The sequence below is a fragment of the Ooceraea biroi genome, chromosome 10, assembly GCF_003672135.1.
Source record: "Ooceraea biroi isolate clonal line C1 chromosome 10, Obir_v5.4, whole genome shotgun sequence".
Classification (NCBI taxonomy): domain Eukaryota; kingdom Metazoa; phylum Arthropoda; class Insecta; order Hymenoptera; family Formicidae; genus Ooceraea; species Ooceraea biroi.
This window is the reverse complement of record NC_039515.1, coordinates 3,827,482-3,850,857: the sequence shown is the minus strand read 5'-3', so window position 1 is coordinate 3,850,857 and position 23,376 is coordinate 3,827,482. Positions and strand designations below refer to the sequence as shown.

Sequence of the window (23,376 nt, the reverse complement as noted above, 5' to 3'; positions counted from 1 at the left end):
GTGTCGACTGAAGATTTACAATCCCATTTCAAAGTATCCCTTAAACTAAGCCGATAAAATAAATTCCACCGGATGAATTATGTTCAACAAGTTTATATATATTCGTACGACTCCAATAAATATGAAATACACATGTCTGTTATTTTTATCTAGTCATTTTCCTGTGCAAAATTCCTGTGTCACGCTCAATTAGTATAATATATCATGTATCAGGTTGATGAGGAGATATATAATACTTTCTTCTTTAAAAAAAAAAAAACGAGTTCGCTCATTCTCCGAAGGACTGCGATTTCGGCTAGAAAAGTATCACAATGTTACAATGCAGCAAATTATTGAAATTACTTCACTGATGCGTTTCACTTTCGCTTACCAGTATGTATATGTGGCTCGGCAGCGAACGCTCCACCATCTCTGACAATCGTCCTTTGCCCAGCTTGTGTTCCTCATCTGCATGCAAACATACGATACGACACATCAAACCAATACAGAATCAAGAATTCTTCAATTGCAGCGTAAACTAAAATAATATTTCTCTATTGACCTGCAGGTACGGTTAGCGATAACGTCGGAAGGGCAACGAAACCGGCGACCAGCGGTCGCAAGACCCAATCGACTCTCCGAACATTTTTCGGCAGTACGTAAATGTCGATCTGAAAGTAACGGAATAATAATTTTTCTTAATTTTTTTCTATATTATAATTAGAAGTAACGGAATAATAATATAATTGTCGCGTATTGCGTAACGCGCACGTACGTCAAGCACGTACCTGCTTCTGCCCGGCGAACATGAAGGCGTCGCTGCCTTCCATGGCCAAGCGTAGCGTGATGAGGTAATCCGAATGATTCTTTATGAAGTACGATATACAAAACGGCGTGCGGACCCATCCGTGGGCCGGCATTTTAGCCTCCAACCCGATCACCGCATTCTCCACCCACAGAGGAGCCAGAGTCACGCTACTGCTGGTTTCCAGTGCACTCTCGTCGTTCGCCCTACGTCGAAAGTCACGGTTGTCACGAATTTCAAATCTATCATGCCTTAAATGTTTAACATTTTAACTCAATTTTTACCTTCTCCATTTGACAGTGTATATTCCAGTGCTGATCGGCTGTTCACCGCCCGTTTTCGGTATCAGGCAGTACGCGTCGGTCCCCGTCTCGCCGTCGCAGAGCGTAACACCCGCTAGGATAGATTCCTGATCGTCGGGGCTGCCCTCCCTTTGAATGGAGTCTGCCTAATTTCGTTACACGAGTTCATCGAGACAATTTTAATCTTGCCAAAACAATTTACCAAAAAATTATACGGATGCGCTCTGTGTAGACTCACCAGCTCTACGGATGTGCTTAAAATATTTATAGGCCACGGGGAAACGCACGTGATGTGAGGCATAATGATAAAGGGCTCATTGACGAATCCCTTCGTAAGTGGCTCGAACAGCGTGGTGTAGAATTGCGTCGCGATTTCGAACGGTTTCTTCACCGCCAATGAATATGTTAATTCTTTGCTTCCTCTAATTTGTTCAGGTCTAGAATAGTCCGCCTATTGTGTAATCATGACAAATGGCACGTTACCGTTGCGGTTGTTGGTCGACATATTGATTTATGAAAAAAACAAATGGATGCATGGATACCTTTATTAATATATTTCTGTCGCCTATTTTGTGCGCACGAATGTACACAGTGTGCTTAGCCGAGCAGCTTTTCTCCATATCGCCAACTAGGATTGACACTTTGGACTCCTTACTGAGCATGTTTACGCTCAACTCGGCTGAAGTACATGAAACGAGAAAATTTAGTTAGTAGAAAAGAAAGGATAATGCAGAAATCGAATACAGAAAATGTATCATCATTTTGCAGAAAAGAATTGGGAAAACGTACTCGATAGCTCGTTACCGTCCGACACGAGTATCACGTGTAAGCAGACCGCGGTAACACTCTCGTTAGCTGTTAGCGATATCGTGACGGGCAGCCATTCGCCTAGAAGCGCCGGATTGTTAGATTCCGCGTTCAAGTTCACGTTGGATTCTTCCTGCTTGATCTCCGCGTGAATCAATGGCTTTATCGCCTCGAAATCACCCCCGCTGATGCGATAACAAGAGAGTATGTCAACCTTCCTCGAACGAATGATGAACAGTAAAAGAGAAGTTGTGCTCGACACATACCGAAGTTGTTGGATCTCGGGATAGAGACGATCCAACAGATTCGTTTCCCTGCCCATGGCTGAGAGGCGCAACACGATACAGCAGCGCGCGTTGTCGCCCATCTGCAGCGAAACCGTGCTGATGCGAATCTCTACGCCGTCGTTCTGATGAGTCTTAAAGCTGAGGTAAAACTTCTTCATCTCCTTCGCTTGGAAGACGAGATCGGACTGCTGAGCGTTGACTGGCACTTCGGTATTGTAACCCGGGCCGCTGACTGTTACTGACACGTTGGAGAACGCTATGGTGCCGCAGTACGAGTTCCTGCGATTGCAATCAAGCATTGAGAAAATTCAAACATTGCAGTTTTTACAACTACGTTTCCAAATAAAAAAATCTACCTTATGACAACCTCCACCGTTATCATTGTGTTCACTGTGTACGTTCGCTGCAAGAACCGCGCCTTAACGTCAACGAACGATGTCATATTATTGTCATCGATCGTAAAAACACTCGGCTCCGGACGATTCAGTTCCGATGCCCACTTTTCCATCGCGAGGTGCATAACATCGTCCGGCAAGTCTGGCTCCGGATTTGGTGGCTTTTTCTGTCATTAAATATTAAGTCAGTGTTAACATTTGTGTTACATGCGATGTACGATCAAAATCAAGATATAAGTCAGCTTGATCAAATCAACCTGCAATATGTTCATAATGTTATTGTAAATAGCGGCTTGTCGTTCCTCCGTGAATGTAGTGGACGAGCCTAAAGCATCGAGGGCTAAAGTGAGATAGTCCTGAATACTGGTTGACAAGTATGCAGCTCGCAGCGCGTTCCTCAGGATGTCCGTGAGCAAGACCGGCCACCGTTCCCCGTGATACTCCCACAACATGTGCATCAACAATCTGACCAATCAAATTTTACGAAGTTGACACGAAAAAAATGGTCCGAAGGGAATAATGGTAGAGTCAATATCGAATTTGTCGTTTAGTGACAATCTCACTTGCTAAGCAGAAAGGAAGTAAGTTGCAACTTACGTCAAAACCTTGCCGTAATCCCGAGAATTAAAGTACTCCTCGGCCATCTGCACAACTGCAAAGAAAGTTTGACGAATGAATTTTGTAATCCATCGATTACCGTCCGAATGTTCAAAAATATCTTACCCAATAAACGCCGCATTCTCGGGCAACGGTATACTTTGAATTGCGATATGGCATTTCCCAGTAAGCCTATAATTATTATCTAAAAAGACAGCAATAATTACAACAATTTATTTCGTCGGATATTTACTCGAATGTGCAGGTATATATTTATTTTATCTTACGGAATGATTAACCGTAGTTTTCTCCCTATATTGCAGAGCCTGTATGCCAACGGCCTCCTTGGCCGTGTCCGCAGGCTCCGCGCTTAGCTTGCCAGGCCGCCACGGCCGTTGCCCGTAAAATTCAAGTTTCTCCTCACCTAACAGCGGATCTGGATCTGGATAACTATGTACATTCTACAACAGAAATTGCAACTGAATTAAAATACCATGCAACCAAGAGACGACATATTCATTAGAGAACTGCATCACACCTGACAGAGCTCTTTACATGCGGATTGTCGTAAGCCTGCGTGATTGGCAGCCAGCTGAAAATAATATCCTGGATGTTGCGTCTGTACGGCAGGTAATCCTTGACGAATAGCCTCGTCGAACAGTTCGGCGAACGTCGAAAATTGGCTGCTCATCCAAGCGTGATGCTCGAACATGAGCTCCTTTGGGCCAGTTTTTAGCTTAAATCTGACAACAAGCATGTAGTTCGTTACTGTGAAAGTTTATAATATTTGTCGGAGATTATTTGAAATATATACCTGCTGCAGCAAATGTTCGTACCTTTCTGTGTGAAGTCTAAACTGAGAGATGGCGTCCTTCGGTAGATTTAAGCTAAACATTATCCTGCACAACTTGTAATTTACAAAGCCGGCAATGGTCTTTATCTCCACTGCGTTCGCGTCCGTCATTCTTGTTTCGAACAAGTTGTGGTAAGCTTGTATGTAATGCCTGCAAAATATAGTTTATATAAAAATATATACATGCAAAGTTTGAAGCTTCTTATATATTTTTAATATCTTACTTCTGAGCTAGATTCAAATCCTGTTTGAGCTCATTCAAGAATGCCATCTTGAACTGATGACGAACAAACAAGTATTGGTGTACATTTTTCGTGAGTTGATCCCGATGGCTTTTAATATTCCGATACTCGTGATGATAGAAATTTTGCGCCAAGTCATAGAATGCCGTCTCTAGCCTATAACAAATATTATTTTTATTTCAATTCTCGATCATATGAGTCACTAAAAAATAATGCAAAAATAAAACGTTGAAAATTAAGAACCTAGATATATATCCTAATAAATGGTCAGCGTGTGGCAGAATGTACAAAAACTTTGCTGTTAAATCACAGGCTCCGCAGAGTGCTGTCGCACGTTCAGTTGTGACCACATCTTCGGCGCCAGGGAGTGGTTGAACAGCGTGTTGTATCAATACTACAGCTATTTTTGTACTTCTTCCATCGAGGGCAGCTCTATATTTATAAATAATATATCATTCAATTTAATACTGCGTCAATAATGCTGCAACAGTAAAAATCTCATCGTGCTCGTATCCTATTACCTTAAAGATTGCACTCTAGACGCGCATTCCATCTTTTTCTCGTTCCACAGAGGATCATTCCAATCTAATTCATAGAATACAACAACTACAGATGGAATATCATTGAGATATTTGTTCATCCAGTTCCTTTTCAAGATTCCTTTGGGTATGTACCATTCGTACGAGCTACGCTAAAATACACAAAGATAAAATGCAGCAATTAATTTCAAGTTCATTCAAGTTAACGTACGTACTCTCGTCGCAAAGTGCAAATAAAATTTGTACCTTTGGTTTAACGGTAGGAAACTCGTGCGACAAGCTAAGCAGTTTGAACTGAACAGCTGCGCAATCCGGCCTACGATTATTGCTGAACGCATCCCAGATAGAGCGATGTACCGGATTTGAAATGTCGAGACCAGTCAAGCCTATCAGCGCTAAAGGCTTAGCTGTCAGTTCTGCCGGCAACTCGAACATCGTCAAGCCTTTACTGAAAAGAAAAAAAAACGACATTGTGTGAAACATTCGGCGACTTATGAGTGTCATTCAGGATTATTAAAAATCTGTCAAGTGCGTCATATATTTATTAGACGAGATAAAATGATACGGTAGATTACGTTGTAACAGATCTATTCATCAGTTTTTTACATTCTTATTTTTATTATTAATATCACTTTCCACGATTGTTTCTTACACTAACAATACATAATAACAATACCTGAATGTATCTATGAAATAAATACATGGAGTAGCACGTTAATACATTAAGACGAATCGCTGTACGACTAATATCTTAATCAGTGTACGCTGCGCGTACCGTGACAGGTTTAGGTTAGAGAAACGTCACCAGGGAATACCGATAGGTTAGGTTTTACGTGTACACTCAACGTCAGAAGTGCGTGAAGATGCATCAGTACTGATCAGTACATCTCGGATCACGCGTAATGTACGTACCTGTGCATCTTGTGGCTGTTGGAATTATAAAGGATTATGATCCAACAAAACTGGTATTTGGAAATTTATTAGAAACCAACTAGAGAGAATCACCACAGCGATTTAAATACCGTTAGGATGACAATTGTTCAGTATTGTTGTATTATAATTTTTGTGTCCACATCCATGATTTACATATATATATATATAGTTTCCACACATCGCACATATATATTATAAATATAGAATAATTCACACGTTATGTAAGCGATTAACTCGCCAATCTCGGGATACAATTGCATATAATTATACGCTGACTCCGTGCTCCAGCATAACAGTAGTAGCATCCAGCGTATCCTCCTCGACTGTGGCTTCCTTAGTCGGGGATTCGGGAGAATTCAATTTGGTCCCGTGTTCCGGTGTCAATCGGACGGTTGTACCGTGCCGACTGTAGTCCTCGATCTCGCCTATCGGCTGATCGACATTCTGTCCTCTAGTTTCATTGCACTTTCCCTATTTGCAAGATATAATGGTCAAAATTATTTTTTTACTCCTATAACTAACTTATTTAAACTGGCTCCATTTCTTATATTTCAAGTCATCGATTTATCAATTACGATAATTATGCAATAACAATTATGATAAATGTACAAGCTCACTTGTAGAACTCGCAGTAGTTGCCTACGAAATTGTGTGCTGCAGGCGAGATAAATAAGAATATAAATAGCGTAATTGCTGAGTTCAACGATCGCCGAGCACACCCGATAGATTTGATAATTCGGATCTAACGGATGATGATTGGCGTACAGCAACGGCGTGAGACTCGATGGAACCGTCGTTACGAAAAAGCACAGAATCATTGTTGTCGTCAGTATCGCCAAATGTTGCTCCTCCCTGCAAGAGAGATTTCAACTTGTAAGCGCTACGTGGAATCATGATTAATCTTTACATCAGTATTCTTAAATAATAATTAATTGATTAATGTCCTTAGAAACTAAAAATCAGAGCAAGTTATCGTATTATTACTTGTATCCTCGATTGCGAGACAGCAGTCCTGTATCAGGCGCATTTTGAGCCCGCAATTTATCCGAGGCGGCATGGAACTGTCGGCTCTGCGCGTTTAGCTGCAAAAATCTCTTGATGACCAAGCTGTTCAGCGCGATGAACACAATCGATGGACAAATCCGCACTGCGATCTCCATTGCCCAGATATATATCCTCCAGATTGTACTCTGTGTAACGGAGACGTTTTCACGTAACATGAACAAAGTATTGGATCCGTCCTGCTCCGTGTGGACAATCCTCATAACCGACAAGGGACTGCTTATCTGAACGGAGTAAAAACGCGTATCAAATAATATATTGTGTGTCAAATAGCATTGCGTATTTAAATACATTCATGGTTTTCATTAAAAGTAAAATCTCTCAATTATAAATTATTGTTTCATTTTTAATTTGCATTCGCGAGATAAGCGTATTTCATTCTGAATGTAGAAACAGTTATAGAAGATAATTTATTTCAAATATTTTACCACGAAACCGGCGATGAAGGAAGACACTATGTAGGAATTGACATTCTTGCGCGTGTTTCCGGTGCGAATGCGCGCCGGAAAAAATACGAAAATGTATCGATCTACTATCAAGCAGACCATGATGAAGACACTGGCGGCCGAAAAGGCGTTCAGTACAACGAGTTCGAGATGAGCGTAGTAGAAGGCTGACGGATAATTGTTACTCATGCCGTAGCCCAATCTCAAAGCTAAAATGTAATTGTATCAGTATGTGTTACATTCACTTCTACACTGAGAAGAAAATCCGCTTTAATGAACGTCAAGATGATTGTGTGCTGTGTAAATTTGGTTCGATTTAATTGCATTAATAATAATAATAAAGTAATACGAGTAATTTTGATCATCGAATAAATTTAATTAATTAAATTTTAAATTTAATAAATTTAATTTATTTATTTAATAAATTGAATAACTTCAAGTGCCTACTATCGTAATTACATACTTCGTTCAATCAATTTGAAAGTTTCATTCATCCAAACGATATTTTCCTCTCAGTTTACATTTAGCTTTTTGTTTTAAGATCTGTAATTAGCACAAACTGATTGTTATCCATGATAACATAACGCCGATGTGAGCCAGCGCGAGTCCGCTGAGGTACAGATACGCGATTCCGCGAAATACTGGTCCGGATAACACGACGACTATTGCTACGTTGCCGAAAATGCCAATGGCCAATATAATCGGCACTATAATACCGTAAGACATCCACGCTAAAGATATTGCACGGCTTCGAATGACGTCCTCTTCAACAGGCACATGTCCAGTCGTGGAGTTGACGTCCTCGCAACACAATGTCGCGCTGAAAAGTATCATTTACTCAGAATGTAAAAATCACAAAAACGAAACAATATATATATGTAATGTCATTATTGTTGGAGAATTGTCTGTTTTACAACGTCACATTGTTCGTGCATTTAATTAGCTGCATCACTTTGAAAGAATTAAATAGAATAACACATAATAACATACAACACATTATTAACGAAAATATTTGAAGAAAATTTATATAAAATTGTGTACAAACCCGTCAATCACTCCCGTCAGCATTGTGAATTTAATAATTGCCTATTAATGAGATGAATTAAAAGTGTTGAAGAGTTCCTGCGGCTTTAATTAGATAATCGAAGAGCTTTCCGCCGCACTCCGATGTCTCACGTTTTCGTCACACGTACATTTGTCTGCCTCTCTCTTTTTCTCTCTTTTCCGAGCTGCAACTGCAGGTCTACTTTCGATAAGGGCATGATAGATTCTAACAGGTTCACCTGCGATGTATCCCTCACCTCACGGATCTTGCTTCAGAAAAATAAATACTGCGCAAGCTCCGACAGGGGTAATGTCGAGGTGCATGTGGTTTATTTAAACGCGTAGTAGATGATAGACTTAAACCCTTCATTAAATCAGGTCAAACTGTTGGTACAAGTAATGGGGATCTATTATTAATTGTCGTCTGCGGATAAACACTTCGTCGTGAAGATACCACGTGCGTTATGTAATGACGAAGGAGCAAAATACAGTTAAGTTAAGGGGGAATATTAAATATAATAGGGGATGATGCGTATGATCGTACATAGGGCGCATATAATGAAGTAAATACGGCTCCGCCTCATATTTCTCAATAATAGGATTATTAATTGCCGCTCCTCGAAGATCTTACGAAATTAAAATATTCTTTTATTTTTCGTTAATTTTTCATTAATTTTTATTTTTTGTTGCTACTTTTATTAATTAAAAAAATACTCTGCGGTTTCTTTATTACTCCGATCAATCTTGCCGCAATTAATAATAATAATAATAATATTATTATAATTTTATAATACACACTTGATAGGTAAATGTGCGTTCGAGTGAAGCTTCTACAGATTACGAAAATAAAAGGAAAATGACATTCCTGAATCTATTGTTATTCTCACTATCTCCATTTTTTGGAAAGGCGGATTATCCGCAGGTACACGATGTTGCATACCAAATGACGAAAGTCATAGTGGGGAACGTCAAATATAAATTCGAAAGCTGTGCCCGTCTCAGTTTTCCGTTTTACTCTGTGCGAAGAACTACACAATGGATTACTCTCCGACATCACCATTCATTCGGTAATTATCCTCTTTTTTTCCTTACTCACTATACGAAAATATCTATCGTCTTCTTTTCTTGACATTTAGGAGATCGTACTTGATTATCCTTGCGATCGCTGTAAGCACTGGCAATGCAAAATCGAGCTCTTGCTGTCCTTGTCGGCTTGTCGCCGATTGTCCGAGCGTAGTTCAGGTCACTTACTGGGGTGGCTTGCCCGTACTTTCGCCTTGCAAATCTCCAGAAATGATTAGGTGTTGCGTCGCTCTGCGGCGCGCGTCCGCACATGATCCCTGTAAGGACGCAAAGGATTTTAAGGAGTACGACGAATATGACGATCCAGAGTCAGCCACGACTGTCGTCGGTCCTCAGCCGTTAGTGCTGTCGGAGGATTCTATAACAAAAATGAACAATCCTGCGGAAGAAAGTACGCCTGTAACGTTCTTATACCCGGCATCCATAAAGACCACCGAGCATTCGTCTTTTCCCGCAGGGAATACGGATTACAAAGCGCAGTCTGCAGTAGAGAGTAACGACGAGAGCGAAGAGTCTCTTTCAGATCCCCGACAACTAATTGACGAGGCTACAAGTTTCGCAAGCACGACGACGATAAATCGGAGAAGCCATCATCGGCGGACGAGAGGCTTGCGTCCAACGGCAAATGCCGAAATAAAGACAGATAACGATACGTGGAACGTCGTAAACCTTGATATTAATAATCGCGATGTCACGGAGATACCGTCGGAATTCGGCGTAAGTGTCAATTGGACGGGCACCCATCACGGGAAGAGATCGATGGTCTCATCACCGCCGAAGGATCTCCCCGCGACGCTAGCGGATTCCTTCGAGCAGAAAACATCGTCAGAGACATTTCTCGCGCTCGATCGCATTTCCACTCAGTCGATCGATAAAAACACAGCGACGGCGAACGGCGTGCCCGGAGCACCGAGGAGTTACGGCGACGCGGTATTTACCGCCGTGAAAATGGGTCTGCCGTATTTTTCGGCGGGCGACGCGCGGGGGGAAAACGATGAGCAAGAACACGCGCGGAAATGTGTCGACCGCGCGCAAAATGAGTCGCGGCAAAAGCCGAGTAAGGATCGCCGTGAGAGTATCTCGTCCGTGGGGAGTATTACGTCAGTGAGGCGAAGGAGCGATCCTCTTCAAGCGGTGAAGCGCGTTAAACGATTGTCCGTGTCCGTCGCACCGTCAGCGTTGCGAAAAAATAACTCAAAAACAAACAACACTGAGCACCCTGAAAAGAACAAAAACGTTAGAAACATGGAAAAAGCAGAATACAAAAATAAAACCATTGAAAAACAAGCGCAAACTGTGCAACCATTATTGCCATTCCCGTCACCTGAGCTGAAGATTAAAGCGGACGGAAAGGGATCATCCACCGATGTGAATGCTACTGTCGAAACGACCACTCTCGCGGTTCCAGCGTCGAGAATCAGATTCCCACCTAAAGTTTTGAAGCCCATGAAGTTCATACCGCGTGAAAGGGAGCACAAGTCTGCGAACGGCACGAAATTCGAGTTCAAGGAATACCTCACGGGATATTTCCACCGTTTTTACGAAGCGAGAAAACAGCTTCGATCGATAATCGAGGAAAAAGCGAAATGCGAACGGAGAAAGACTCACAGACCGACCTTGGTATACTGGAAAAAGGATGAGACATCAAAGCAGAATGCAACTCTGAAAAATGAGACGGAAAATTATCCATCAAATACTAAGCCGGTTAGTGTCAGCAAAGTTAATAATTCTATCGATTCCGGTAGCAAGACTTCATCCGTCTCGAATTCTAAGACGTTGGAAAACAAAATTCTTGCGTCAAGTACTGAAACGTTTAACGTCAGTGAAATTAATTCTATCGATTTTAATGGCAAGAACTTATCCGCCTCAAATTCTCCAAAATCACAGGAAGAAATCCTCGCATCAACCATCAAAACCTCGAATATCAGTGAAATTAATAATTCCACCAATTCCCTCGATAGAAACAATTCGCCTACCTCGAATTCCTCGAGGACGAATTCACAAAATGAAATTCTTGCCTCGGAAGAAGCAACATCCTACTTAAATACGTCATCGGTATCTTCACAGAAGGCCGTCAGAAAGCCAATGCAAACCGAGACAAACACCAACAGCTCAGTAGCTTTGGTATTCGCAAAAAGTTTGAATGTATTATCGAAAGAAGTCGCGCAGAAAGTCGATGAACATCATTTGGAACAATCGATGCAATCCAATGTAGAAAAAGATAAGAATAAGGTAAAACTTGCACAAATTATCTCCATGATATTACAATAATTAAACTTTTTTTTATAAACAATAACGTAATACAGATATATTAAAAGCACGATTTTATAATATTATTATATTATTATTATAATATTATTATTACAATTACGTGATTATTTACATGGCATTAAATATTTTAACTTTAATTTCAAGTATTAATCTGCTATAGACCATTGTTCACTTAATTTGCAAGATATAAATGTAAAAAAATACTTTTTTGATAACATTATTATACAGCAATTAGAATTACCAATTAATGCTTTCAGTATTATTTAACGGAAATAGATCGCTAATATACCTTTTTTTCAGATGATACGCAGAAGCGTTCTAACGTTGAATCACGAAACGTTGTAGCAGATAAACCAGGTAGATAAAACTTGCTCATTCTTCCGAGTCACCGAGTTCATCCGTAAGCCCGGCAGGTGAACAAGTATCGGGCGTCTTGTGACAGGGCGCACGATAGGATCAGCAATTTGGCTGATCCTACCGAAAAGAATAATCGAAGCATTTCCTCGATACGTTTCCGATAATCATCGATCAAACCCGGGATTGACGATGATTTACAATCGATATTTGTAATATTTGAGCAAGTGTATCCAATAAATCAGACAAATCTAGTAAATCAAATTGTTCTCCTTTTGTGACTCTAACAATAAATGAAAATGAGTAAGATGTATTAAAAATATTACAACATTCCATAAAGCATCGTTTTCCTAGTAAAGGAAAAAGTTTTAGGATAAGATGATTTTCAACGCGATTATCTGCGATTATCATGTATCGATCACAGTTATCGAGCCTCGCACATCCGTTACGCAATTGGGTCTTTAGTTCGAGAAGATCTCGTAGCGGCGCCACTGTCCGCTCCTGCGCGACTCTTGTCACACCTTCGGCGAGACTTGATTAGGTTGTTCGGAGCAAAGAGCCAACTGGCCGTATCGAACCCGTATGGGGATCGGGTGCCAAACAAAAAAGAAGAAGAAGAAGAAGCAAAGAGCAAAGAAAAAGAATAAAAAATGCTGCATTCTCGGATCTGTGTCTTTAAAACGGAACATGTAAAGCTATACATCCTCCTGTATCGTCTTAATAAGACATGATCGCTGACGTTATCCGTGAGTCGTTAACCTATCAAATCAAGTTTTATCTAACGTTATTTAAGAGAGCTTTTACACTAATTTCTTAATTTTTAATTTTATTTTTTAATTTTATTTTACACTAGTCGACTTATAAAATACACACTGTTTTGTAGTTCTGTGAAAAGACAGTCGAGAGATATTATCAATACTTTATCAATACCTGACAAGTGATACATGAAAATCTGCACAAGTAGAAAGCAGACAAGATTAAACGAAAATTTGCATTCTAGGATGGATAGATCCAGGAGGACTTGGATGAACGTTATGTAGACGTCTAAGCGATAAAATGTATTGCTTACTGCGCCCTTATCTTCAAAAGTGCCGCCGTATCTTGTCGAGGGTTAAGCCGGGATACGTGCTCTTCTTTTTCGGCGTGATAGCCCTGTTGGAATTTTTTGGAGTGTTCATCCATCTGTTCGAGGTCACGTACGACGAGAACTTTGCGTATCCGTACGAAGGCAACGTCCACGACTTCGTAAATGCTCTACGGCGCAACGAGAGGCCTGAGATTGAGCCGATAAACGAGTACAAGTATACTTTTATCCTGAAACAGCCGCAAAAGTGCAAGGAAGACGTGGACACGCTCCGTCTAGTGTACGTAGTCAAGTCCGCCTTGGAGAACTTTGACAGGAGGACCGCCATACGCAATTCGTGGGGGATCGAGAAGAGATTCTTCGACGTGCCAGTGAGAACGATTTTCGTGGTAGGTACGCACCCGGACGACGAGGAGATGGACGCAAGACTGAAGCTCGAGGCAGCGATCTACAAGGACATCATACAAGCGGACTTCGTAGACTCGTACTACAACAACACCATCAAAACGATGATGGGTCTCAAGTGGCTGGTGAAATATTGCCCCAACTCGAGGTTCTACATGTTCGTGGACGACGACATGTACGTGTCGGTGAAAAATGTGGTGACGTTCATCAGGAACCCGGCGAACTATCCGTTTTACCTGATGGAGTCGAGAAAGGTATACAATGCTCACAAGAGGGAGATCAAACGGTCCGATTTAGTGGACTACGAGAGTGTCGATGACAGTCCTGCCAGTAGGAACGCGACGTACAACTCGAAAGCCAGTGAAATAAAATCCTCCGTGCGGAGCTTCGCGATTCACGCGTCCACGAATAACAGCGGGATGGACGTGTCTGAGAAACGAGACGCGGGAAACGGTGAAAATCTCACGGTGGCGGGTAAACGGTCGCCCGAGTCGAGTGCAGCGACGTTGAACAGGAAGAAACGACAGCTGTTCGATTTCGAGCTGCCCGACGACGTCAGGCTGTTCGCGGGATTCGTGTTCATGCGCTCGGCGCCACATCGGCACAAGTTCTCCAAGTGGTACGTCTCGTTGAGGGAATACCCGTATCACCTGTGGCCACCGTACGTCACGGCCGGTGCATTTATTCTGTCCAAGGAAGCGCTGCTGGACCTGTACTACACGAGTTTTTACACCAAGCACTTTAGGTTCGACGATATTTTTCTAGGCTTAGTCGCGAGGAAGGCCGACATAGTGCCGTTCCATTGCGAGGATTTTCACTTTTACAAGAAGGCGTACACGAAGTACGGTTACAAGTACGTCATAACGTCTCACGGATACGACGATCCGAACGAACTCGTGCAAGTTTGGAACGAGCAGAAGGCCCTCGGAAACGCCTAAGTTTATAAATATCGCGATATATCTAATAATAATATATTCTATCGTGTCCAAATCTGCAAATTCAGTGCATCACATAGCACGTTTTTAATAAAAATATCTTAAGATCATTGTATAATATGCATGTATATACATACACGTATGTTATGTGTACATATATGCACATATAGACACAAACGAGAGTATATCAAAATAATATATAACAATATATATATATATATATATATATATATATATGAAAAAGATTTAATTTATTGTAAAAGATATTCTACAATTTAAGTCGCTGCTTGGTTTGTAAATTTTATTTTGTAAATTTTCGTCACAGACTGATTAGTATTATTCCTATGCAATTAAATAACATATATATGTATTTGTACAGTAAATAAATTTTGTAGAGTCTAATAGAGCTTATGTCCTAAACGTTTGTATATTTATAATTTTGTACTCGTTAATTATTAGCTACGTTTCCGATGATGATGATCATGTACCGATGATAGTATTCACCGATGATGATTTAATAAATACATTTTCTGGATACCTGGTCCCTTACAAACATCCTACGTCGCATCTTATTGTCGAATCGATTGTTTCTCGCTGTTGGCTTTAACTAGAGTCTCATCCAGACTCACGGCTTCCTTCTTGATCACTTTAAGTAATAATTGCGAGCTCTCCAAAATCTATAACGTAAATCAGTCATAGTGTTTGATAAGTACAAAACACTTCTAATCAATCGCATTAATCTGTGGCAAGTTGCTTAAAGTTGCATTTTACCTTCATGAATGCTGTCTCAGTGTCGGAGATGGTTCTGTCGTACTCATTTCTAATTGCGATCCTCTTCGCCAAAGTATCGTTCAGTTCTGTGAGCTTGCACGACATCTTCTCGATTTCGTGTTGTAAATTATTCTTCTCTTCCTCTTGGGCGTCTATCTGAGCCTGGACCTCGGCTCGTCTCAACTTCATTTCTTCCAAACCTGAAAGACGACTTTTATTAACGCAAAAGAAAAAACTTTGAAGAAAATCAAGAGAGAAATTGAACGTGGCGAGATTAATTTCATCTTTGAGAGAGTTATAAACGTTGCAAAGTCGAGTGAAATCTGAAAATATTCATGCGACGACACGTTACACTATAAATGACGAGAATGATTTGTAGGTTAAATGAGGCATGAATTACATTTGACGAGCTCCTGGTTAAACGTTTGCAAAGCAGCACCGTGCTGAGACATCATGAATCCACCGTTTTGCAGGAAACTTCATAAAACGTGTGTACGTCGGGGAGTACATAAAAAGTACATGTGTCAAAAGAGTAGGTTATGTTTACTAACGATATGCTCTCGAAACAGTTTGGGCGAATTTTAGTTTTGGCGCGCGGCTGCCCTCAAACGATGACTTCAGCGCATGCGTAGAAAAAAAACTAATCTCTTGCCCCTTATTTCCTGCGAAATAGATCTACGAATGTACAATAATTTATCAAATTTTTAAAACTCGAACCTTTGAGAATGAATACATGAGCTGTAAACGTTATCAAATTTTCCAGATCCTTTAAATTTTTAATTCCGAGTTTAAAATTTCTTCTCAATTTTTCACACGCGTGTTATTCAATCAGGATCGGGAACGAATTAAAGAAGTACAATGTTCTGCAATATACATAAAAAATATAAAACCCAAGAAGGAAAGAACAAGTAGATCTACATAAATATAAATTCGTTACATCGTACGCAACGTAAAAATATAAAATTCAGGAGACATCTCGTACGAAACAAGATGAGAAGAAATTTTCATTTGAAAAAGTTAAGAAACTTTACATCTTCAACATATTTTCCTTTACATCGCAGGACCGACAAGATGACTTTCCGACCTTCTTCTGAATTCGCTCTGAATTCATGCAAAGCACAGATCGGGTAGGACGGGCGAGTGATCGCGGGCGGTCGTAAGGATCGCTACACCTGAGCTCGCCTTTTAAAGGCGTCGCAGAAGCGTGGTGGAAAACCGCACGTCACGATGAATGCGCCTTTCGCTTCAGTCGGAGCGGGCCGCCGATCCATTCCAGCGATTCCAGCCGCGCGGCCGAGCGCTGCGAGACGGACGAGCGCGTGCGAGGACGAACGTTGGTCGCGCTCCGCGAAATCGCGTCTGTGCGGTCTGAGTCGGGCAGCCGGGCAGGCCAGGATCGTTGATCGTGTCGCGCGAGTGCGTTGCTGCGAGTGCATCAGTCAGAGCGATCTTGCGAGACGGGAGGTGTGCCTGGACCGAAGGCGACGTGTGCTCGCGTGACCGAGCGATCGATATGTCGCGGCGATCCAACGGCTTCGCCACGGCTTCCAGAAGAGGGTTCGTCCGGGGATAAGGATCGACCTGGGGAAAGCGATCTGCCGCGAGCGGGAGGCGACGACGAGGTACGATCGTGATCAGGACCGGTCACTGATTTTCGGAGCTCGCGAGTGCTCCGAAGCGAGGCTCGCCACGGCGATCCTGTACGTTGCTGGAGATCCGCGCGTGATCTCGAACTCGATCGGCACGAACGCGAGTGCGCTTCCCCGCGACGCCTCCCGCATTTCGCCCGAAGGCGCGAAATTCCTCACTGACGTTTCCGTCCCGGGGTTTTTGGTTTTCTCTGTTTGGAGGATTTGTATCGCGAGGAGACGCGTTGCGCGCAACAGGTTGCATCGCGGATCTATGGCGCCTGCGCGTGCGACCACCGCAGCGTCCACCTCGTGTGACCACGGGTTTATTTAAAAGTCCGCGAGTAACGCGACAAAAACACAAAGCCGGAATTTAATAACCGGTCGGCCGATGAAAGCGAACACGTTCGAAACCGCGAGTCGATTAATCGTTTATACCGTCTGCCGTACTTTCTCTGGAAAAGATCAATGAATTAGAATGATGGAGAAAGTAATTTGAGGGAAATTACGAATCTAAAGTTTTTGGGAGATCGATTCTTTGCTATCACTACAAATTTCTTGCCATATTTTCATTCATTGAGACAAATCCTGCACTCGAATATAAAAATTCAATTAATTAAATTTACTCAACGTATTCAATATGTGCATTGTTCAAATAATGCTAACATATCGAAGATAGTAAAAGGTATAAAGTTAGATATAGAAATCAACATCCTTGATTCAGGAAATTACTTAATTTCAATTACCTAAAATGAAAATTACCTAATTTAATTTCAAAGAAACAAACCTTCTGTTCATTTTTGTTTCATTTGCGAAGTTGAGATTGTTCCCGGATGAAGCACGATATAAAATCCGATTATATCATTGCGTCGTGTCGCGTGTTGATGAACTTCTCGCGTTACCTTTAAAGACACGATTACGTTACGCCTGTTTTATGCAACGCAGATGAAACAAATGGTATTCAGCGCGATGAATATTATTCATAAGTACAAAAGTGTGACAAGTGTCACAACTCATTGTGAAACGATTAATGAAGTGTCTTGGGCGAGGCGTGGGGAACGATCGGAGGCGAAGGATACGCGCGCATTGCCGATCGAAGATGTTGCATGTGTCCTTGCCAAATGACATCACCGTACTAAATAAGGATTTGCCCGACGCGACGAGCGCACCGCAACCACTACCTACGATCGAAAGGCAATCCCATGATAATGCACCTGTTTTGCAATCAATCTCCGCGGATAATATTCAAAGGAATATGCCAGGCCTAACAATAAATATCCGTATTTAACAATAGTGAATCGCCGGCATTTTCACGCGAGGTGTGCTCTAAAATTAATAATCGTGACTACGCGAAATTGTGAAATCGGAGAATTCTTGGCTCTTGCATACGCCCTCAATAACAATACGAAATGCCTTTGTTGCAGATTGACGACGTGAACAATGGTCACGAAGCACGATTATTCTTTAAAATACGCAGCACGTATGAAACAGGCTTATCTCCACTGCATTGTAAACTGCTCATGGTAAATAATTACTATTTTTTTTTTATATAGGTTTTCGGGTAATTGGTTGATTAATGTAATACACGTTTACTTCTGTTTCAGATGAGCTAGATGAACGTTACTGATCGATCACGCAGCATTTGTCTTTAACGTTCCCGCATGAGCGCATCTTGATGTAGATTGCACGATGCATACCTCGAGGTACTCCGGCTACCACATTAACACGAATTGTGATTACATTACAGACGGCGAAGAGAGCCACCGGGCTCCCTCAGATCGCACTGTGTCCGAGTATGTCGTTGCCAACGAGCATACCACCATGGTAATACGCCCCATACCAAGTAGCAAAAATACCTTCTCAAGTTCAAAACGCGTTAGAACGTTAATACTAAAAAAAATAAAATCGTTATCCACTGTTTTGCTCTCTCGTACACGTTTGCTGTATACCTTAACGTGTTACCTGTGAACGTATTAACTCTTTCAGGTAAAACCAAGAAGAAAGAACCACACTGACAAATATGACAGGGAGGAGGAGAGGAGATCCAGGAGCGCGCACAACACTCGCGACTCCGTCTTGTCCGGATCGTCGAAGCACAGTCTACATCCGCTTCGCAAGAGTGCCTCGCACGGCAGCATCTGCGACAACGGTTCGGACATATACGTCACCAGTGCCGCGTACAGAGCTACCTCTGACATCAGGTCAGACGTCGATTCGAGAATTGTAGCGTCTGACGGCTGATTGCATTGGCCCGTGATATTGTATAAAATGTACGTTTTCGTTGTTGCAGTCGGGTGTCACGCCACAGCCTAGCACCAAGCTCGAGATTGGAGCACAGAGCGCCTAGTCATTACAGCTACGGCTCTGGCAGATCAGGCACCTCGACAGTGAAGACGCGCACGTCGCGGAAGGGCGGCATAATCGTGGAGACCATGTCGACGCCCAACCCTTTCTGCCCGAACACCAAGGGCGTTTGTTGCCTCATGCTGCTTCTCAATCTCGGTCTGATCCTTGTTACGTTGGGCCTCGTCATTGTCATACAGTTCTTCCAACCGCTAGTCGTTTGGTAAGGTTCGACATTATTCAATAAACTTTTTCGAGCGATTTTCTTTTAACCAGAATTAAGAAGCGGAGTTCCTCCTTTGCGCAGATAAAAGCGAGCTTTGCGCATCCGTATTCTTAATTATTGTTGATGAAATGAAGAAAGAAGAATACAACATGACGCGTAGGAGTTTCCTTTATGATATTATAATTTGTCTTTCTTCGGATTTCAGGATCTTGGGAATTATATTTCTTATATTTGGACTTTTGACGCTGATCGGCAGTTTCGTGTATTGCGTGCACGTGTTCAGAAACGCCAAACACCCACACGATATCAATCCAGAAGATTTATACTGGACCCATTACTGGCAAGGCCGTGTCGGCTCTGCAGCGCCTGAAGTTTACTATAAACCGGAGGATAAGTACCATGATGATGGCTACAGCGATCGATACAGTAAATATTCGGGAAAGTATTACGACAGGCAAAGTCAGAGATACTAATCGAGACACGAAGAGAATGAGATCGATCATTTTGCAGTACCGATTTATTCCGCCAATTTACATCCGTAAGACAGTTAGAGACCAATGGAAAAAATAAAGATAGACTAATCTCAGTGCAATAAAATTATACTACTTGTGCATAGCTATTGTACTAACATCTTGTTTCTTTTTCTAAGAAGTGCTATTGTAAATTTAAATCCTTTATATAAACAATAAACGACCTGTAAAAACGGAATTACTTTTGCAAAGTAACATGCAGAACCTCTCTAACACTAATTTAGAGTTATTCATTATTTAGCACATGTCGACACATAATGATACATAAAGTCAAATAATTTTGGAGATATAGATATTTATATTTTATATATAGAGTACAAATACATGTAATATAATAATCGCAATTTGATGTAATATAATACAATGTAATGTAATGTATAGTATAACAACGTTCTATAAACATACTATTCTTTCGTAACAGTTTACAATCCTCTTCCTTTGAAAGATCAGTCAAATACATGCAAATTGGTTTCAGAAAATTATTATATATTCAATGTATTCCAGACAAATGAGTCGCATCATTTAACCATCGGCGTGTTTTTCCTATTTCGCTCATTGCTATTAATTATGTTTTAACAATAATTAAAATTGTTTTAGGATCTTTTCCTTGTAATGAGTTGCGAGATTTTGACAAGTTATCTAGAGAAGGTTCTAAATTCTTTACAGTCTTTGTAAATTATGCCTAAGCGATAATAAGACGTCGCTAAAGCTAACGTCGAACTGTGTCGCCGAATCCATAGTCTGATGTAACTGATTTAATACGTTTCCTATTTGCATGCATCATACATATTTATATGATAATAGGGATTCCTTTTTTGTAGATTTGCGTTTATATATGAATTTATTAACGATCTCAGGAAGCGTGGATTAGTATTTTCAACATTGAATGCCGGGTGATTAAATTTCCTTCTAGGAAATGCAAGAGTATCTGTCCATTTCAGGACAGGTTTGTCACCGTACATCTGCACGTAACTAAACATTATTCCAGAGAATTCGAAAATATAAATTCGAAATACATATAAATAAATAAATAGATTTATTATCAATCGGTTCGTTACTTAAAACACTAATATAGATTTTCGTGAAACGTTGTGTTGTGCGTGCCTAACGTGTAGCTGAATTCAGTTACACGTTAGACACGCACAACACAGAACATTTCACAAAAATCTATATTAGTGTTTTACATTCGAACGTAACGAACTGATTGACGACAAATCTATATATTTATTTATATTTCGAATTTATATTTTACAATTTTCCGTAATAATGTTTAGTTACATGCAGATGTACGGTGGACAAACTAGTCCCGAAATGGACAGATATTCCTGCACTAGAAGGAAATTTAATCACACGGCATTGAATGTTGAAAATACCAATCCATGCTTCCTGAGATCGTTAACAAATTGATAATAAACGAAAAGGGAATCCCTATTATCGTACAAATATGCACAGTACATGCGTGCAAATAGGAAACGTGTTAAATCAATTACATTAGTAGCAATGAGCGAAATAAAAAAACATGTCCATGGTTAAATGATGCTATTCATTTGTGCCTAGAATAAATTGAATATAATAATATTCTTTCTTAAACCTGGTTAATTACGAGATTAACATCACATAATCAAAAAGTTTCGGATTTACAAACGTACCGGTTTTCTCGACGAGAAAGTAAAACGGTCTATTTTTTACTTTAAGTGATATATATGTTCCATCATCTGTCCTATGTTTGGTACTGCTTACCTTAAAAAACAAAAACAGAATACTTCAGAATTAACAGAAGTGAAAGAAATACTTAAAGATTTAAAAAAGTTTGATTTCTATCTATATTACTGTTGCGTTATGATATTATATAGATAGCATTAAAATTAATTATTATTATGTAAAATCAAATCTGTCTTTACCGATCTGACTGGTAAATTGTTTATAGTAGATTTCCTTTTGAACATGTGATGAGTAATAAATGTAAGTGTTTCACCGCCCTTATTTAAAATTATATACTTTAAAGTACGAGATTGCAGAAAATAAAACAGTAGGAACATGGATGGACCTAGAAAACAAAGATGCTGTAATTAGAAAACCATTTAGAATTTATGTCGTTTTCGACATAAATTTATTTCACCTTCCTTGAAAACGCATAAATTGAAATTAAGTACATTTGATGAAACAATAAGATAATTCTTACCTATAAAACTTGAAAAGACAAAAATTGGAAACCGCCATACGTGATCTTGGAAATATTGTTTCATACTTATGTCAGTAGTGAATATGTCCATCAAACTTGGCTTGTATATGGCATAAGCCAATACGGACCAACCAATTAAATGTGCAAATATAAATAATTTAAAATTCCGTGATTGTTTTGGATTGTCATATTTATATAAAATTACGTTATTCTTTACATTTGTATTGACATCCAACCCTGAGTGCTGCCGTTGCACCGAACCTTGTGACAAGCTCTTAGATTTAAGGAGACTTGTTGGTCGCACTAATCCATCAGATGATCTGTAGTTTTATTATTTCCGTTATTTTATAAGCAAGAGAGATATCATTACATCAATTAATTATTAATATCAGTGACTTTGAAATACATAAAATATCTTAAAAGCATTGCTACTTCTAGTAACTTGGAGCTCTATTAAAGTTTTAACATTATATTTTTTGTCACATTTAATCTATTATAATTTAAAAAAAAAAATAATTCTCCATTAAAAAAAAAGTATATAACGATGTTTTGAGAACATAACTTAAACTATTGTGAAACGTATATTCTTCCTAAATCTTTCAACTATATATATTTTACCTTGTACACTTTGTTAGAATTGTTCTAACGGTCAATCCCACCGAAAATACATTCTTATCATATTTAAAATATCTTTGCGTTATTCCTTGGATAGATCGTAATTCAGATAATACAACTTTGGAAAGCGTAGAGCACTTAAAAGCTGTAGACAACATTTTTACAGACTTTCCCTACAATTAAAAGAATTCTTCTAATTTCAAATCTTTATAGTCCATTACATGTTTTTATTTTTTACATCATTGCGATACTCAGGTTATCTACATGGACTGTGATACATATTCGTCATCATCGTATGAAATTCGTAATTATTTTCTTACCGAATTCTCCGATAAACGTCACAGTTTTCACAATTAATGTGTCAACAATGTTAAGCTTAAATCATAATGAAAAGTTGATCAAACTGTTGCTCCGTACTTGGAAATTACACATGCAAAGATTAGGTTACAAGAATCACAGGTGAAACAACTAGGTTAGAAAACCCAGAGCGAAACGTGACTGACCCCATTCGATACAGCGAACTCTAGTAGCGAATTGGTGGAATAGGAATGCATGGACGGTATAGGTGAAAAACCAACCAATCAGATTCACCAGCAAGCATTACTGAAATACTTATTTAAATTATGAAGGATATAAATATCAGCGAAATCTAAATTAA

At 40.1% G+C, this 23,376-nt stretch overlaps 7 protein-coding genes across 14 annotated transcripts; 3 read left to right on the top strand and 4 right to left on the bottom strand.

The window, feature by feature from the left end:
- Nucleotides 1-79: 79 nt before the first annotated feature.
- LOC105278270 (trafficking protein particle complex subunit 11) lies at nt 80-5,598 on the bottom strand. Of its 2 annotated transcripts, XM_026973058.1 has the most exons (21): nt 5,483-5,598; nt 5,053-5,254; nt 4,789-4,958; nt 4,511-4,699; nt 4,250-4,423; nt 4,009-4,176; nt 3,711-3,915; nt 3,460-3,633; nt 3,299-3,377; nt 3,173-3,227; nt 2,833-3,040; nt 2,537-2,742; nt 2,160-2,459; nt 1,876-2,078; nt 1,629-1,765; nt 1,325-1,537; nt 1,069-1,232; nt 768-990; nt 542-650; nt 371-447; nt 269-295 (listed from the first exon to the last, which is right to left on the bottom strand). In XM_026973058.1, exons 2-21 carry the CDS (start codon nt 5,239-5,241, stop codon nt 269-271), a joined length of 3,270 nt encoding a protein of 1,089 aa, XP_026828859.1. In that variant the 5' UTR covers nt 5,242-5,254; nt 5,483-5,598. The 2 variants fall into 2 exon arrangements, with proteins under 2 accessions (XP_026828858.1, XP_026828859.1); XM_026973057.1 differs by lacking the exon at nt 5,483-5,598 and having other exon boundaries at nt 80-295; nt 5,053-5,241.
- Nucleotides 5,599-5,768: 170 nt separating this feature from the next.
- LOC105278269 (probable G-protein coupled receptor B0563.6) lies at nt 5,769-8,497 on the bottom strand. The gene is made up of 6 exons (XM_011337244.3): nt 8,293-8,497; nt 7,808-8,067; nt 7,230-7,456; nt 6,724-7,025; nt 6,357-6,591; nt 5,769-6,210 (listed from the first exon to the last, which is right to left on the bottom strand). Exons 1-6 carry the CDS (start codon nt 8,313-8,315, stop codon nt 6,004-6,006), a joined length of 1,254 nt encoding a protein of 417 aa, XP_011335546.1. The 5' UTR covers nt 8,316-8,497; the 3' UTR covers nt 5,769-6,003.
- Nucleotides 8,498-8,693: 196 nt separating this feature from the next.
- Nucleotides 8,694-12,258, top strand: LOC105278267. Its single transcript, XM_011337242.2, has 4 exons — nt 8,694-8,781; nt 9,097-9,358; nt 9,428-11,606; nt 11,946-12,258. Exons 2-4 carry the CDS (start codon nt 9,327-9,329, stop codon nt 11,988-11,990), a joined length of 2,256 nt encoding a protein of 751 aa, XP_011335544.1. The 5' UTR covers nt 8,694-8,781; nt 9,097-9,326; the 3' UTR covers nt 11,991-12,258.
- Nucleotides 12,259-12,512: 254 nt separating this feature from the next.
- LOC105278266 (beta-1,3-galactosyltransferase brn) lies at nt 12,513-14,954 on the top strand. The gene is made up of 2 exons (XM_011337240.2): nt 12,513-12,745; nt 13,000-14,954. Exon 2 carries the CDS (start codon nt 13,056-13,058, stop codon nt 14,424-14,426), a length of 1,371 nt encoding a protein of 456 aa, XP_011335542.1. The 5' UTR covers nt 12,513-12,745; nt 13,000-13,055; the 3' UTR covers nt 14,427-14,954.
- LOC105278273 (Sjoegren syndrome nuclear autoantigen 1 homolog) lies at nt 14,711-16,510 on the bottom strand. Of its 6 annotated transcripts, none has more exons than XM_011337250.3 (4): nt 16,226-16,360; nt 15,595-16,057; nt 15,195-15,394; nt 14,711-15,100 (listed from the first exon to the last, which is right to left on the bottom strand). In XM_011337250.3, exons 2-4 carry the CDS (start codon nt 15,647-15,649, stop codon nt 14,993-14,995), a joined length of 363 nt encoding a protein of 120 aa, XP_011335552.1. In that variant the 5' UTR covers nt 15,650-16,057; nt 16,226-16,360; the 3' UTR covers nt 14,711-14,992. The 6 variants fall into 6 exon arrangements, with proteins under 6 accessions (XP_011335552.1, XP_019886856.1, XP_019886857.1 ...); XM_020031297.2 differs by having other exon boundaries at nt 15,595-15,869; XM_020031298.2 differs by having other exon boundaries at nt 15,595-15,856.
- A 188-nt stretch (nt 16,511-16,698) lies between these two features.
- Nucleotides 16,699-20,325, top strand: LOC105278271. 2 transcript variants are annotated; one of them, XM_011337246.3, is made up of 6 exons: nt 16,699-16,816; nt 18,247-18,345; nt 18,427-18,646; nt 18,809-19,023; nt 19,113-19,388; nt 19,597-20,325. In XM_011337246.3, the coding sequence occupies exons 3-6, from the start codon at nt 18,512-18,514 to the stop codon at nt 19,862-19,864; spliced, it is 894 nt and encodes a 297-aa protein (XP_011335548.1). In that variant the 5' UTR covers nt 16,699-16,816; nt 18,247-18,345; nt 18,427-18,511; the 3' UTR covers nt 19,865-20,325. The 2 variants fall into 2 exon arrangements, with proteins under 2 accessions (XP_011335548.1, XP_011335550.1); XM_011337248.3 differs by lacking the exon at nt 16,699-16,816 and adding an exon at nt 17,195-18,141.
- A 6-nt stretch (nt 20,326-20,331) lies between these two features.
- LOC105278274 (transmembrane protein 223) lies at nt 20,332-23,217 on the bottom strand. The gene is made up of 5 exons (XM_011337255.3): nt 23,039-23,217; nt 22,722-22,891; nt 22,104-22,423; nt 21,823-21,968; nt 20,332-21,661 (listed from the first exon to the last, which is right to left on the bottom strand). The coding sequence occupies exons 2-5, from the start codon at nt 22,874-22,876 to the stop codon at nt 21,521-21,523; spliced, it is 762 nt and encodes a 253-aa protein (XP_011335557.1). The 5' UTR covers nt 22,877-22,891; nt 23,039-23,217; the 3' UTR covers nt 20,332-21,520.
- Nucleotides 23,218-23,376: the final 159 nt, after the last annotated feature.

Coding starts and splice junctions, on each gene's coding strand:
- LOC105278266 (XM_011337240.2), top strand. CDS start 13,056: ATGTATTGCTTACTGCGCCCTTATCTTCAAAAGTGCCGCCGTATCTTG.
- LOC105278267 (XM_011337242.2), top strand. CDS start 9,327: ATGGATTACTCTCCGACATCACCATTCATTCG. Junction 9,359..9,427: donor CCGACATCACCATTCATTCG/GTAATTATCCTC, acceptor CTTGACATTTAG/GAGATCGTACTTGATTATCC. Junction 11,607..11,945: donor TAGAAAAAGATAAGAATAAG/GTAAAACTTGCA, acceptor CCTTTTTTTCAG/ATGATACGCAGAAGCGTTCT.
- LOC105278270 (XM_026973058.1), bottom strand. CDS start 5,241: ATGTTCGAGTTGCCGGCAGAACTGACAGCTAAGCCTTTAGCGCTGATA. Junction 4,424..4,510: donor TTATTAGGATATATATCTAG/GTTCTTAATTTT, acceptor TATTTGTTATAG/GCTAGAGACGGCATTCTATG. Junction 3,228..3,298: donor GAGAATGCGGCGTTTATTGG/GTAAGATATTTT, acceptor CTTTCTTTGCAG/TTGTGCAGATGGCCGAGGAG.
- LOC105278274 (XM_011337255.3), bottom strand. CDS start 22,876: ATGTTGTCTACAGCTTTTAAGTGCTCTACGCTTTCCAAAGTTGTATTA. Junction 22,424..22,721: donor ATTCTAACAAAGTGTACAAG/GTAAAATATATA, acceptor ATAAAACTACAG/ATCATCTGATGGATTAGTGC. Junction 21,969..22,103: donor TGTCTTTTCAAGTTTTATAG/GTAAGAATTATC, acceptor TTTGTTTTCTAG/GTCCATCCATGTTCCTACTG.
- LOC105278269 (XM_011337244.3), bottom strand. CDS start 8,315: ATGCTGACGGGAGTGATTGACGG. Junction 7,026..7,229: donor CCTTCATCGCCGGTTTCGTG/GTAAAATATTTG, acceptor TACTCCGTTCAG/ATAAGCAGTCCCTTGTCGGT. Junction 6,592..6,723: donor TCTCGCAATCGAGGATACAA/GTAATAATACGA, acceptor TCTCTCTTGCAG/GGAGGAGCAACATTTGGCGA.
- LOC105278271 (XM_011337246.3), top strand. CDS start 18,512: ATGCATACCTCGAGGTACTCCGGCTACCACATTAACACGAATTGTGAT. Junction 19,024..19,112: donor AGAGCTACCTCTGACATCAG/GTCAGACGTCGA, acceptor TCGTTGTTGCAG/TCGGGTGTCACGCCACAGCC. Junction 19,389..19,596: donor TTCCAACCGCTAGTCGTTTG/GTAAGGTTCGAC, acceptor TTCGGATTTCAG/GATCTTGGGAATTATATTTC.
- LOC105278273 (XM_011337250.3), bottom strand. CDS start 15,649: ATGATGTCTCAGCACGGTGCTGCTTTGCAAACGTTTAACCAGGAGCTC. Junction 15,395..15,594: donor TAACCAGGAGCTCGTCAAAT/GTAATTCATGCC, acceptor GTCGTCTTTCAG/GTTTGGAAGAAATGAAGTTG. Junction 15,101..15,194: donor CTGAGACAGCATTCATGAAG/GTAAAATGCAAC, acceptor TTTACGTTATAG/ATTTTGGAGAGCTCGCAATT.